Source organism: Ursus arctos, unplaced genomic scaffold (genome assembly GCF_023065955.2).
Source record: "Ursus arctos isolate Adak ecotype North America unplaced genomic scaffold, UrsArc2.0 scaffold_15, whole genome shotgun sequence".
Classification (NCBI taxonomy): Eukaryota; Metazoa; Chordata; class Mammalia; order Carnivora; family Ursidae; genus Ursus; species Ursus arctos.
In genome coordinates, this window is record NW_026622819.1 from 46199643 (window position 1) to 46214688 (window position 15046).

At 44.1% G+C, this 15046-nt stretch overlaps 1 protein-coding gene across 3 annotated transcripts in view; it reads right to left on the reverse strand.

Moving 5' to 3' along the window:
- Nucleotides 1–14445, reverse strand: part of TIMD4 (T cell immunoglobulin and mucin domain containing 4) — a 33318-nt gene extending 18873 nt beyond the window's left edge. The window contains exons 1-5 of one of the 3 annotated variants that reach the window (XM_026510851.4): nt 14323–14445; nt 9218–9556; nt 6305–6601; nt 4795–4878; nt 3356–3445 (exon numbers count right to left, since the gene is read on the reverse strand). In XM_026510851.4, coding sequence (XP_026366636.2) covers nt 3356–3445; nt 4795–4878; nt 6305–6601; nt 9218–9556; nt 14323–14380 — 868 coding nt within the window. In that variant the 5' untranslated portion in view covers nt 14381–14445. The remainder of the gene's footprint in view (nt 1–3355; nt 3446–4794; nt 4879–6304; nt 6602–9217; nt 9557–14322) is intronic. The other 2 variants (XM_057312284.1, XM_057312283.1) reach the window with 2 other exon arrangements.
- Nucleotides 14446–15046: the final 601 nt, after the last annotated feature.

Here is a 15046-nt window from a genome sequence, read left to right on the forward strand (position 1 = left end):
ACATTTTGAGAAAACTGATATTTAGAAAAGCATAAAACAAGTAACTCACCAGAGGTTCTGGAAAACAAACAAACAAACAAAAACCCCTCACACAAAATGGCAGAGCTGGGATATAAGCCGGAGCCTTCGGACCTCATGGTGAGCTCTCAACCCCCACTCAATGCTACCCAGGAGACTGTGAGGAGAAAAGACTAGGAAGAAAGGATCAGAGATGTTACTGAGGCAGTAGAAGGACCAGAGGCATGATCAATGGAAGACTGAATCCCAGGCCATGTGATGACAGCTTCAGGGTCCCTTCCCAGGTAGAGACTAAGTTCTAAGGGAACAATCTGGGACCATGTCACACATTCCTGCCTCCAAGCAAGAAACGAAATGAGCCCTCAGGGTGGACAGAATGATTTGAGTTCCTAAGCACCTGGAGGGGTCAGCGTTTGGATTCCTCAAACGATTCTCTTCAGCTGCGGGGAGACACCTATGAGAGTTTTTATTGTTGTTGTTTGTTTGTGCTTGAATTATGGTTCCGAACCATTTGGAGCTTTGCAGCATTCCTGGAGAATCTCAAGAAAAATGTACGTGCGCATAGACACACAGACTTACGTACGTAATTTCAGGGGGTTCGTACCACCCTCCAGCCCATCCACAGACAATCCACCCAGTAACACATGGACACAGTTTAAAATCTCTGAGGTCTAGGTGTGAGTCCCACCTCTCCCTCTGCCCAGCTGTGCGATCATGGGCAAGTCACTCCACATCTCTGAACTCCATTCTGGGGAGCCATGGAGTGAGGGTGAAGAATTGCCACTCTGAGTAATGCTAATTTTAGGGAATAATAATTTTGACCAGATCTTCTTGAAGGATTTAAACCAGCCCTCATCTATGGATGGCTTCCCATCCAAAATTACATGAAGAAATGAGGAGGAAATCGGGGATATTTAGCCAAGGAAAAAAAGCCACAGAAGCATGTGGGCTCCGAAATGGGTTGAAGCCATTTTCATGGGAATGAAGAAGGAGGATTCGTTCTGAATTATCCTGTAAGTGGCTCCAGAGGGGGGACTGGCTGGGGCGTGGCAGGGAGGGAAGCAGCCCAGCATGGTGTCAGAGTGGCACACAGTTGAACAGACACGGGTTAAACCCAGGCCACCATTTACCAGGTAAGTTAGATAACCGTCACAGACCACAAATTGGACGTGACAATGGTATGTATCTCCTAGGATCTTGTGAAAAGTCACGTGAATGCACTAAACATGCACAGTGTTAAAACAAAGAGAGATCTCAGTAGGTGTCAGCTTCGCTAATAAACTCTCTGACCCTCCATTTCTTTGTCTGTAAAATGGGGATAATATCTGTACCTGATCGGAAGGTCACCGTGAGATTTAAGTCAGAAAATGCACATTAAACACCCTTAAAACAGCACCTGACACATAATTAATTCCTCAGCAGGTGGGAAGTGCAATTATGATAACAAAGTTTTCATGACAAAAACCAATGGGAAGAGAGGACAGTAAAAGAAATGAATGTAACCTTTTCTTTCAGAATGGAAGGCAAGGCAAAAAAGAAAAAAAAAAATCCTAAGAGCACAACCGGACTCAGAGCTAGACTTCCTGCGTCCGGCACCTGAGAGCAGTGTGGCCTTGGGAAATTTGCACAAAGTAGGGATATGAGCATCTGCTAAAGAGGAATTGAATGAAGTGACCCATGAGAATAGCTTGCCTCTGCACCAGCACATAATACGCGTTCAAGAAATCCTGGTGTCTTCCAGAATAAGTAGAGGAGGACAGAGATAGACCTTCTCATAACAAGATCCTCTTCCGCAGTGCAGCCTTTAGTGGCTGCGAGGATTCTCTCTCCTCTGGGATTTATCAAGGACGAGAGAAATGAAATTACCAGGGATATTACAGACGAGAGTAAAACATCAAGACGACCTCTTGTTCCTTGCAATTCAATGTAAGAACGTCCAAGATTTAAATGGAATGAACGATAACATTTTGAAGACTCCTTGCCCACCCTCCATCATTTTTCTAGTTGCTACCTTCTTTTCCGCCAGAAAATAGCGCCCACCCTGACCTCATGCCACAGAGAAAGAAGGTTTAAATCTTGGGCATCTAGCTGCCCTTCAGTTCACAGCAACGAGTCCAGATTTTCTGTCTCCCGGCTGGATGAGGGGTGCCTGCCAAAGCTTTTCAACATGAGCTCACCCTTGCATTTCATCTTCATTTATAGTCTTCCTTCAAGACGTATCCCCCTTCCACTCACTCTTGTCTCTCCCCTCCAATTGGGTCTTCTGAGCCTTTGTGAGTGATGTCCCTTTGCCTCCTTCATAGAGTTAAAGAACGCCCATTTTCTGGCCAATAAACATATAGAAAGACACTCAAATTCTTTGTTAATCAGAACAACAAAAGCATAAGATTAAACAAATGGTCATATCGAGTGGAGGGAGGATGTAGGAAAGCAGGCACTCTGTGGATGGGAAAATAACTTGGCAAACCCTTTCTGGAAGATAATTTTGTGATGGCTATTAAATTTAAAAGTGCACATTTCTTTCAGCCTAGCATTTCTCCTTCTTGGTCACCCCCTAGTGAGAAAAACACCGGCATAGACACTTAACGAGACACTCACATACAAAGATGTCCTCTGCAAACTACTTATGGTAATGAGATATTAGAACAACCTCAGTGGCCCCTAGTGGGCAATGGACTCTATAAGTATCCATAGTATAAAATACTACACAACGATTTCACATAATGATGCAGACCGACACGGACTAGAGAAGAAAGTGGTCCAATAGATAACGGTAGGCGAATAAAACAAAATGCAGAAGGCTGCATACACTGTGACAGAATTTTTTTAAAAATCCACACACAAAACTGTGTTTTTCTATATCTATACACACACATAAGCAAATAGAAAAAGATCTGAAGAATACTCATCTTCAACTAATAGCAGTGATTATCTCGGAGGAAGGGCTGGGATTCAAGACAGGGAGTCAAAGAGAACTTTCTTCTACTCTTTTTATGCGTCCCTAACAAAAATACATTAGTGCGGTATTTGTGCAATCTACCATAAATTACTAATATTTTTGAAAACGAGTGAATGATTTTCTGGCATTTCTAACTTCAAGACAGAAGCAGCTAAAGAAAAAGGGGAATCCCAACAGAGGGGTTTCCAAAATGAGACAGAGGAGGGAAGAAGCCAGCTCAGATGCCGTTAGCAGATTTCACTTTCATCCTAGCTTGTGGGAAGACGGAGGATGTGACCACAGTGGAACCAAAATAGCTGAATCCCAAGACAAGCAGGCAGATGACTGATCGTTCTCACGGCCAAAGACAAAACCGCCCTCAGGAGCACAGCCCCTCACCTCTTGTCTGAGGAAAAGTCATTGAATCACTCATTTCCCATGTTAATGTTGATGCCTGGGATGTTGACTGGAGAACCCAACCTTCAGACTCTGGGAGAAAAAAAAAAAAAAAAAGGAAAAGTGAAAACAAACTTAGGTAAACACCTGTCTTTTTTTAATTTTTGGTGCTTCACCGTCCCCTAAACTACCTCTGCCCTAAAAAAAAAAAAAAAAAAAGCTAATGTTTACTGAACATTTATTTTTTTTTTTAAAGATTTTATTTATTTATTTGACAGAGATAGAGACAGCCAGCGAGAGAGGGAACACAAGCAGGGGGAGTGGGAGAGGAAGAAGCAGGCTCACAGCAGAGGAGCCTGATGTGGGGCTCGATCCCGTAACGCCGGGATCACGCCCTGAGCCAAAGGCAGACGCTCAACCGCTGTGCCACCCAGGCGCCCCTGAACATTTAGTACATGCCAGACACTGTTCTAAGGGATCTACACGTGTCCTCTCATTTAATCCTCAGAAAGAGACACAGGGTAGGTGGTATTATCAGTCCCTTTTTATCACTGAGGAAGCCAAGGCCCAGAGAGAGAAAATAACCTTCCCAGAGTCACACAACAGATGAGAAGCAGGACTTACACCCAGGCAGTGAGACGCCAGAGCACACACATGACCCCCCCCCCACTACCTCTCTGTATTGTACTAACACAATAATTGATTGATTGATTTACTCTATAGGTGTCTGCTTTCTTCTACTTGATTATAAGCCCCATTAAGTAATATCTACCACTTGAGGATTTACTAACGTGCCAGGCACTCACCTGTGGCCATTATATGCATGAGGTTATACAGCACTCCAACTCACCTGGCAATAAGCCAAGGCCAGAGACCCCTGGCATAAAGGAGTAGAACAGTGAGCCAAGGACGGGCAGTTCTCTTTAGCACCCCGATGGATGTGAATCTCGGTGCTTATTTTTAGGGTAGTCTCTGCCCTTGGGCCCTAGTAAATACCTAAAGAAGGCTCGATGGATGGATGAAAGGTCACATGAATGAAAGAATTCTCCCTCTACTACAGAAAGCCAGTGAGCCAAGCGAGGACATCCATCCCTCAAGGGGATCTCCAAAGATCATTGTGCTTGGAATTAGGATGCGACAGCTGAGCGCTACCTGGCCTACAATGGAAAGGCGAACACTCCAGACGTGTGCTACCACGAAGAACTGCTCAAACAAACCAAGGTCAGTCCCAATCTCTCTTGCAGTCTCTCTCTCCCTCCCTCTCTCCCTTTCTCTCTCAAAGCCACAGAATGAATGAGCCACAAATGCTGTCCAATTTGTCCTAGGTGGGGTTCATGGCACACAGGACCCAAAAGTCACCTCTAGTCATCTGATTCCACAACACTTTACTCTCTTCAATGAAAGAAATGAGGAAAAGAAAAAGAAACCAAGTGTCCTCATACCTTTGGATGTAAGTAAGGCAATGTTTCCAGAAGTCACCTCAGTGCTTCTCTCAGGGTCTCTGGAGAGAAAGAAAGTTTCTGACTCTGGAAGAGAAAAAAAAGTTCAATAAAAGGGAGCAAAAAAAAAAAAAAAATAAGTGTTTGTGCTGAGTGGTGGGATTCAGGGCTATTTTTATAGTTGTCTTTGTGTTTTTTTAAATATATTTCAGGTTTTCTTCAAGGATTACAAGTAATTTTTAGGATCAAGGGGAGAAAATTACAAATGTCATATTTTAAGATGATTATTTTAAAGGCTAAAAGAATAAATAATACATACAAAATTTGCCTGGTTTATGATTCATGGACTTTAGGTGACTACTCAGAATATAGCAGAATTAGCCAATTCAATATTGTCAAGCTATTTAAACTACTGAGGCCTTACTGAGGGAGCTGAGACACCTAAGAAAGCCTTCACGTTATCTCTTAATGGTTTTCCAATATTCTTACATCAGAATCAGAGGTTGAAACATGGTGGGAGCTTCGATAAGCCCCATAAGTAATGGAGCTAGTAACTCAGCGAGGGTCCAAGATGCTGGATCAAAAGGGATTGGGGGCGAGGGAGGGGGGGAAAAGGAACAGAATGGAAGGGAGGGAGGGAAGAAAAAAGGAAGGAAGAAATAAGGGTAGAACTAGTTCATCATCAAGGGATATTTTAAGACATCTGGAGGCCTTTCCTCAATCTCTAATGCCCAGGCATAGACTTAACCCCTGGCAGACTGAAACTGGATTCTGACCCCAGTTGACATTTCCTGGTTCTTCAATAAATATCTCTAAAATTCCTGGAAGGTCAACTGGAGAACAAAACAAAACAAAAAACAAAACTGACTTTCAAAAAAAAAGGAAAAAATGGGGGTGGGGGGGGAAGAAACCATAAAACAAAGAAAAGGAACAGATTAGTGAAACCACATCCTCACTGACACCCACACACAGAAACATGTGCACACACACACAGTTATAAGATGAATTGTATTCCCCAAAGTTCCTTTGTTGAAATTCTGAACCCCAGTACCTGAGAATGTGGCCGTATTTGGAGAAAGAGGTAATTAGGTAAAATGAGGTTCTATGGATGGGTCCTAATTCAATGAGTGGTGTTCTTATAAGAAGATAAGTTTAGGCCACACACATTCACAGAGGGAAGACCATGTGAAAACACAGGGAGAAGGCGACCATCTTAAGCCAAGGAAAGAGGCCCCAGAAGAAATCAACCCTACTGACACCCTTATCTCAGACTTCTAGTGTCCAGAACTGTGAGAAAATAAATTTCTATTGTTTAAATCCCCCAGTCTGTGGCATTTGTTATGACAGTCTTAGCAAACCAGAACACACACACACACACACACACACACACACACACACTGAGACCCAAGAGCAAGTCTCTGGACTGCCCCATTCAGTAAAAAGAACCCTGTTTCAGGGACCCAAGATACATCCGGCTGACAGAAGGGAAAGAACGGCCAAATGTACCATGTACCTGCAGTGAGGGTGGGCCCTTCCGTGGAAAGCTCAGGGGTTGGAAGAACTGTGGTGGCTTCAGAAAGAAAGGTTGATATTGTTGGAGGGCACGTAGTTGCCACTGTCGTGAGGGCAGTGGTGGTTCTTGTCTGAAGTGGCGTTCTGGCCGTGAGCTCAGGTATAGTCATGGCTGTTGTTGGAAGCACAGCTGTTGTTGGAAGCACAGTTGTGGTTGTTGCTGGAAGCACAGTTGTGGTTGTTGTCAGAGCGGTGGTGGTGGTTGGGAGACGTGTTCTTGAGCGCCTGGTTGCTGGGGCTGTAACCAATAGAAGATATGTCTGGTACCAAGTAGAGACAGAGGAAAAGGGAAACCATACAAATATATGTGGGATCTGCCATTTCTCTCCATTTCTGCTGCCCTCACCTGGTCCCCTGACCTGGACCACTGTAATGCCGTTGAAAGTTGGGTTTCTTACCTCTGCTCTTGGCCTTTCCAATCTGTTCTTCACACATTGGTTAAAATAATCTTTTAAATGACAAATAATTATGTCAGTCCCCTGCTTAAAACTTTCTACTGGGTCCTCCGTGACCTTGAAATAAAGGACCCAATCCCCCACCTTGGCCCACAAAACTCCATCTGGCTCTTGCTTTACAATCTCACGTCTCCACTCGACTCTTCTTGCTTTTTCCCAGCTCACTGACCTTTCTTAATTTTTCTGAACGCTGACCTCACACTGGAGGAGCTCTGTACCTGTTGCTTCCTAGCCTCTCCCTTCATGAGGCCGACTCCTACTGAACCCTCTTGTTGCAGCGATAAGGCCACGGCTGCAAGGAAGGTCACCCATATTCTGCGACCTCAATTAGGTTTCTTGGTTCTGAACTCTCAAACTTTACCTTCACAGCATTTCTTGCATTTCATGACTGCACATTTTATCTGATGATGGTTTTAACGTCTGTTTCTCCCACGAGACTGTAAGCTCCATGAGGGGAAATCTGCTATTTCCATTGTTCTCTGCTACAAATCTAGTATCTACCCCAGTGTTGGGCACATGAGAGATGTTCCAAAAACATCGCACCAATGAACAAATGAACAATTGCATCAAAAGTGAGCCCAAACATAAAATTCCAGATAAGCAAGATGAAGCAGCTCTAGAGTCCTGCTGTATAACGTCGTACCTGTAGTTAACGATACTGTATTATACACTTGAAAATTTGCTGAGTGGAACTCATCTTAGGCATTCTTTCCACAATAAAATAAGATTAAAATCTAAAAAAAGTGAGCCCAAAGTATGCAACATGGGTGAGAATATAGTCTCTTTCAGATATTAAAGATAAGTTTATGCCAACACCACTCATCCCTAACATTTGAATTTGGGTTCATCAGCCACAGTTCTTCTATATATGCTACCCTCTCCTAATTACGCCAAATTCCAATGAACTCTAACAGATTCCAGTGAGCTTAGAAATGACCCATAGATATTGAGTTCAACAAGTATTTTATAAAATAATAGCTGGTTATACCAGGCTTGAAAAGAGAAGGCTTGGATTAGCATCATTTAACTTCACTAAAACTTCAATAAATCAGAAAGATACCTCCTCTATCACAAAGTCACTTTTAGAGAAAAATATACTAATGTGTATGAAAGTTCTTTAATGATAGGCCACCTGGGTGGCTCAGTTGGTTAAGCGTCTGCCTTCGGCTCAGGTCATGATCCCAGGGTCCTGGGATCAAGCCCCACATCGGGCTCCCCGCTCAGCAGGGAGCCTGCTTCTCCCTCTTCCTCTGTCCCTCCCCTTGCTTATGCTCTCCCACTCTCTCTCTCAAATAAATAAATAAATAATTTTTTTAAAGATTTTATTTATTTATTTGACAGAGATAGAGACAGCCAGCGAGAGAGGGAACACAAGCAGGGGGAGTGGGAGAGGAAGAAGCAGGGTCATAGCGGAGGAGCCTGATGTGGGGCTCGATCCCAGAACGCCGGGATCACGCCCTGAGCCGAAGGCAGACGCTTAACCGCTGTGCCACGCAGGCGCCCCAATAAAATTTTTTTTAAAAAAAGAAAAAGAAATTCTCTAATGGGAAGATTCCGCATAAGTTGTTCTCAAATTTTAGAGTGCACTGGAGTCACCTGAGAATCTTGTTAAGTATGTGGCCAAAAGCACAGGACCCTGCCTCCCCAGATGCCGACCCAGTGAGGAACAGAGGACAAGAATCTTCCATCTTTGATGCAGGCTGAACACAGAGCTCATTCTGAGAGGCTTCATTCCAAACAAGCAGGAAAGCTGATTACTGCGAGCATAATTTAACCGTAGGAATTCAGCCATAATTCAACCATAGGAAGGCTGCATGCCTCCCATGCAGCTCAAATCTTTGAGTTCCACCAGAGTTCAATTTCATCAAAAGCAACTAATAGTAACAGAGGGAAAGGCCACCTGAAAACTGCTATGGCTATCTCCAAATCTCACGTCCTTTCCCCTCTGCTGGAAGTCGCAAACTATTGGCTGACAGACTGAAGCTGACCCATGGACACATTTTATTTAGTTTACATGGTAGCTCTTTTTTTAATCTTTGCCAACATGCAAAAATCAATGTCATGCACATAAAAATTGGGAGATCCGAAAACACTGCACACAAATTTCTGCAAAGTGACAATCTCCTGGGTAAGAAGCAGAGGCCCCCTGTGCATCGACCCTGCAATTCACAGGTTGTCTTCCCCATGTGCCCTACACTCACTCATTTCTACGATCTTCTTGGCCCCCATGGGTATTTGCTCCATACTGTGGCTCCTCTAGCCGTCGCGACACATCTTAGATCGAATCTGCCCACTCGTGCTTCAGCACCTGCAGCCTCCCGAACACCACCCACTGAATCCATTCCCCGTGAACTGCTGGATCTCTCCTCCCACAGACACAAGCCCCTTCGCGCACGCACCTCTCCTCAGCTGCAGGCGAATGTGCTTCTTCACATCGTTGAACCAGCCAGGGACCTCTATGCGGCAACAGTACACACTGCTGTCATCTTCGTTGGTGTTGGAGATGGTCAAGGAGACATCGCCTCTCCAGATACCGCCCTGAAGTTCGTATTTTGGTGACTTCCTGGACAGCACCCTTACCCCATCGGTCTGGAGAAGCTGCTCGTTGCATTTGGATTTGGGACACTCACCCTTGCCCCAGCACATGCTGTTTCTGCTCGTAGACCAGGATGGGTACATACAGGGCAGCGTCACCGTCTGACCCAAATATGCTCTCACAGTCTCTGGTGCAGCTGAAGCTGTGAGGAAAGATGAGAAAAATAGGCTGTGCGGTTCTAGAATCTCTCAAATATGCTACACGGTGTTTGTGTAGACAGACGCTTCCAGGAAGGTGAAAAGAGTCATAGCGCACATCTTTTTAGCCTAAATTCTGATGTGCCCTTAGCTGCTGCCCTAATTCCACACCCTTTCGTCCCCTAACTGGAGACAGTTGACCCACGTGAGTGTCTGAACTCAGCTCCACAAGAAGACATTTTGGCTGATTTTAAAACTGTGCTTTGGGGGCACCTGGGTGGCTCAGTCAATTAAACATCTGCCTTCGGTCAGGTCACGATCAATTGATCGCAGCAGGCATTAGGCTCTCTGCTCAGCGGGAGCCTGCTTCTCTCTCTCCCTCTGCCCCTCCCCCTGGCTCATGCGCTTTCTCTGTCAAATAAATAAATGTTTTTTTTTAATTGAAAATAAATAAAAACAAAAACTCTGATCTTGAGTACCATTCAATAAACAAAAAAATGCTCCAGTGGAAAGACCAACCCTTTAATCCAATTCCACTAAGTCATATGAGCAGATCCAAAACCAGCACTTCACCCGCCGGGTCTCAATAAGCAGCGAACATGCACGACAGACCCAAATGCCTCGAACGGGCCTCCCTCTGCCCTCCAGCCTGGAGAATGCCATGGCAGTAACTTAGGCTTTTGAACTACATTCCATTTTCCTTCTCTTCTTCCAGTACTGGATACAGAAATTAATTGCTCTGGACCATTTATTTGTTGTTAGAGGATATGAAGTCAGGTGGAGTATGAAAACGTTTTTAATGTTAGAACTGGAAGGGACCACAGGAATTAGATAGAATGGGAGCCGGGACATACAGAAATGCTGGAAGGTTAGTTTTACCAAATTAGTTGTGTGAGATGGAAGGTATCACTACTTCTAAAGTGAAGTAATCTTCTTTCCCAGCTTTGGCTGCTCATCAGCATGACCTGGGGAGCTTGTTAAAAATACAAATTTTATTGTCCAACCCTGAATCAGAATCTCTGAGGCCAAGACCCATTGAAATATACATGACCAAATTCTCCAGGTCATTCTGATGTTGCTTGCTACTCACCCAGTGTGTGAGGACCACTAGACAAGCTCTTCTAAGATTGCATCCATCTCCGAGAATCTGTGAAACATTTTCACTGCTGCAAATATTAAGCCCACTGGTTTAACAGAGCATCAGCAATTGTTCTAAGCACCCCCCACGTCCCCCCCAAAATGCTATTGAAGCTAGGCTGAAGCTCCAGATCATTGGGACTCTATCCTGCTCCCGCCGGGCTGCATAGATCCTGCTTCTTGTTTTCTCCAACGTAACTTCCTATGAGACTCTCCATTCACTAACTTTGTGGACCCATTTGGCTTAAGTTGTATAAGACAGGGCCAGCAGTCCCAGGTTCCTCTCTGACTCAAGTGTCAGGAATGTCCACATAACCCTCTCTAGAAGAAGGTGAACACAAACCCTAAAGAGTCACCAAATTCAGGCCAGCCTGGAGCCTTCCCTGAAATCACAGTTTCTTTACTTCATTGTAGTAGAAATGTTTCAATGATCACAAATGCTTTAGAAGTCCCTTTTGCCCACCAGGAAACAAGGAAAAATAAACAAGAAATTCATTTGCACCACCTTCACCTATATTAGCGACACAGAACATATGCTCCTAAAACTAGCAACTTCTACAATACGAGCTTGTTCCTATATTTGGGAAATTAATAACAAATACATGCAGGAATTATTTCTGCTGGAAATGGGCAGTTTATTTTTCCAGTATCATAGTATTTATAGAAGGAGGCATCCTACTACTCAGTATGAAAGGACCAGACAGAAAAATTGACAGCAGACAGAGCATGCATAGATGAGGAAAGGTGAGCAGCTGGTAAATTTCACCTGTAAGACGGGCAAAAATTTAGAATGCCAACGATTGTGAGGAGCACTGGGTGTTATACGCAACTAATGAATCATTGAACACTACATCAAAAACTAGTGATGTACTCTACAGTGTCTAACTCAACATAATAAAAAAATGTTTTTACAGAACAACAACAACAAAAATAGAATGTCAATGGTATCAAGTTTGGCCAGACAGGCAGCTAGGAAATGACATAGACTACTGGAGTATACTGGAATAAAATGGGAGGTTAATTGGTAGAGCCAAACTGTAGGGTAATCTGGCAGTTTCCATTAATACCGAACATGCGTGTATCCTAGCTAAGCCGTAGCAATTTCATGTTTTGTTATGCACCCTAGAAAAATACACGCGCTCAAGGAAACCTATTAGCGAATGTTCGCTGCAGCTTTCGTGTGTATGTGAATGAAATGAACAATGCGTGCATGGGGAATGGCAAAACTGTGGCATGTGCATTCCAAGAAATCATGAATGAATCATTCTTTCCCTATAGTCATTCCAAGGTTAGTAAAAGTAGAGAGAGCTCTATCAGTGGACATGAAAACTTCAAGCCTTATTAATGTATGAAAAGGGCAAATTCAAAACAACACATGAAATAGAAAAGCATCTGCTAACATAAATAAAACAGTTTGCATTTTTTTGTGAGGGCAGAGACGAATGAAGGTAAATGCAGAGAAAAGTGTCTGGTGGGACATACACCTAACTCATTGTACCAGTCACCGCTGTGATCAGAGGAACGCAGCTGGGGCCGGAAGTAGTAGTCAAAGGGGTTTTAGCTTTATAACGGCTATTATTTTACTCACCAAGGGTGTTTCTGTATCGCTGATCTGATTAAAAATTAATATTAAAAAAAGGAAGCGTGCAATTTGGTGTGGCAGAACAACAATCATTAGGCTTACATTGTAAACCTCATTCTGCCAGTTACTGCTTTTGTGCTGTTGGAGGAAAGCCACAATAATCCTGACCTCATTATCATCAGAAGACAAAGGGGATATATAATACTTGCTTCAGAAATAGTTCTGAGGTTCACATGCAATGAAGTATCAAATGCCACATGAAATTATTAAAGTATTGGTACAAGTAACCAAGCATTTCAGAATTTAGAAATAAGATGAAAAGCTGATCCTTGCTGTTACAAAAGTATCTTGGAGTAGAGGAATCATTGGCATCAAATCAATTTCCCTCTTCGGAAATTACCCAGGATGGTAGGTGCAACGAAGTTTCTGGTGCCAGCTGGTTTCCTTCTCCAGCTGGTGACCTCAAGAAAGGTCCTTTACCAACCTGGGTTTAAGTTTCACCATTTACAGAATAAAGGGTTTCATTCCACGTCTTTTTTTCCAAGATTTTATTTATTATTTATTTGAAAGAAAAAGCACACAAGCACAGGGAGGAGGGGCAGAGGGAGAGGGACAAGCAGGCTTCCCCTGACACGGGGCTAGATCCCATGACCCTGAGTCACGACCTGAGCCGAAGGCAGGCGCTTAACTGACTGAGCCACCCAGGTACGCCTCATTTCACATCTTTTAAGAGCATATCCAGCCCTGATTGATCCTTGGTGACTCTGAGCAGTTGCTCTCTTCTAAATTGGTCATTTTTGAAAAGGCACAAATGAAAAACAAGAAACAGACCATTCTCCAGGTGCTGGTTCTTTCAAGTGGGATTGGAGAAGTCCAGACAATCAGTGTCCGGCCAGTGGCAGGAAATGTGGACATAGACTCCAGCAACCTTCAGCTAATAAAACCTCCACACAGTAACTTACTCAGGACAAGATAAAGACCAGTGAAGACACCGATAAAGAAAGTGACAGGGCCTGCCTTCATTCTGTTAACTCCTACAGAGTATCTGGCGAGAGAGGCAATTAAATGATCAGTTACTAAAGGGCGATAAGTTCTCTGATGAATGACTCCACGGGAGATAGGAACTCAGAGCAGAAATACCCAAACCCGCCCGTCTGGGGGCTCTGAGGGCTCAGGAAAAGCCTTACTTGGGTGGGGTCCTGAGAATGCGGGTAGTTCCAGCGGAAAGAAAGGCAGAAAAAATCAGCATGACAAAGATTTGAAGGGTAGAGAGAACACATTTGTTTTCCTTGGAATGTGGGTGTTTTCTCATGGAGCATATTTGAAAGGTCATGTGCAAATAACGACGAACTTTATAAAAGCTCCAGGGACTTTAGCTACTGTCTAGTCCTGGAATCATGGATTGTTCAAACTGGTCTTACCAAAGTCCCTCATTTCATACACAGAGGAGCCAGAGCAATTTCGACAGGTTCCTAATGTTTGTGGTTAGTGACAAGACACAATTGCAACTCAGTGCCGAGCAGTTTGCCCTGTGCTGCGAGGATGCAGAAGTCTAAGCTGGGCCAACCGGAGTGTGTCCATCTGCATCGTCTAAAACCTGGAAACAATGTGCCGAAAAGAAACCTCACTTTGAAGCCTCCTCCCCAGCAGAATAAAACAAAAAGCAAACTAAAACTCCTGAAAATCAAGAGGAAAAATCAGAATTATAATAAGAGTTCTTGCACAACAAATTCCCCAGGCTCCAACGGTGCTAATAACACCTATGGAGGAAATTCCTTTTCCCCATCTCATCTGACCCCTTATTTTGTGTTTCTTCTTAAATGGTCATTTCTGATATGAACACAAATTATCCCACCCTAAAACTCCAAAACCAGTCTCAGGATAAAATCCCATGTAACAAGGAAGGCGAGAGGCACTCCAAAGAAGGAAGCCTGGAGGAAAGGAGGAATGAAGCAGGCTTCCGCTCTACCAAGGCTGGATCAGCCATGGGAATCTATCACAGGAGGCCAAGCTCTCCAGGGACCCCTGCATGGAAGGATTCAGAACACTTACTCAGAGAAAGCCGCCCAAGTTCAATCAGCAGCCAGAGAATAAGAGGCCCTTTGGACATTTTGATGGTTGGCAGGCCCCAGGAGTCAGTCTGTCTGTCCAAAGCCCATTTCTTATACTCCAGTGAATGCTGACAGGGCAGGACCTTTGAGTTTCATTTCTCTTTCTGCCTCATAATCTTCCCTTTCCCCCCTCCTGAATGGTGTCCCTCAATCTGGGAGGTACAATAAAATGTGCTGGGCACTTCTGTCCCAGCCACTAGTGTGTGTGCAAACGTGTGCACGGATAGTGAGGTGGCACCTGTATTCCTTTGTCCATGTGTATTGAGGGGTTTCCTACCTGTGTGCTAGCATCCATGCATGCGCTTGTGTGTACGTGCGTGTGTGAGCTGTGCAGGAGCCACAGTCCGCGTGGCTACTGTGCAGCTCAGGATAAAATGCAGCGAACTCTCCTCACTGGCAGCTGTTTACACATGGACTCCTCATAGGGGCCAAAGGAAAGTTATTCTAGAATTTGGCTCTGCTTCCTTAACCTGATTCACCTAGTTTTCCATCACTCAGATCTTTGGTTCCTTTACCCTGATAACAGACAAAGAAAAGCAGGGCTGCAATCAACTGTCACATAAGCCAAAATCACCATTAGAGTTTACTGGACAAGGAAAGAAGAATTCAACAGAAGAAGCCTACTGTGGCCATTAGAGGATGGGCTCGGGTAACAAAGAAACCCA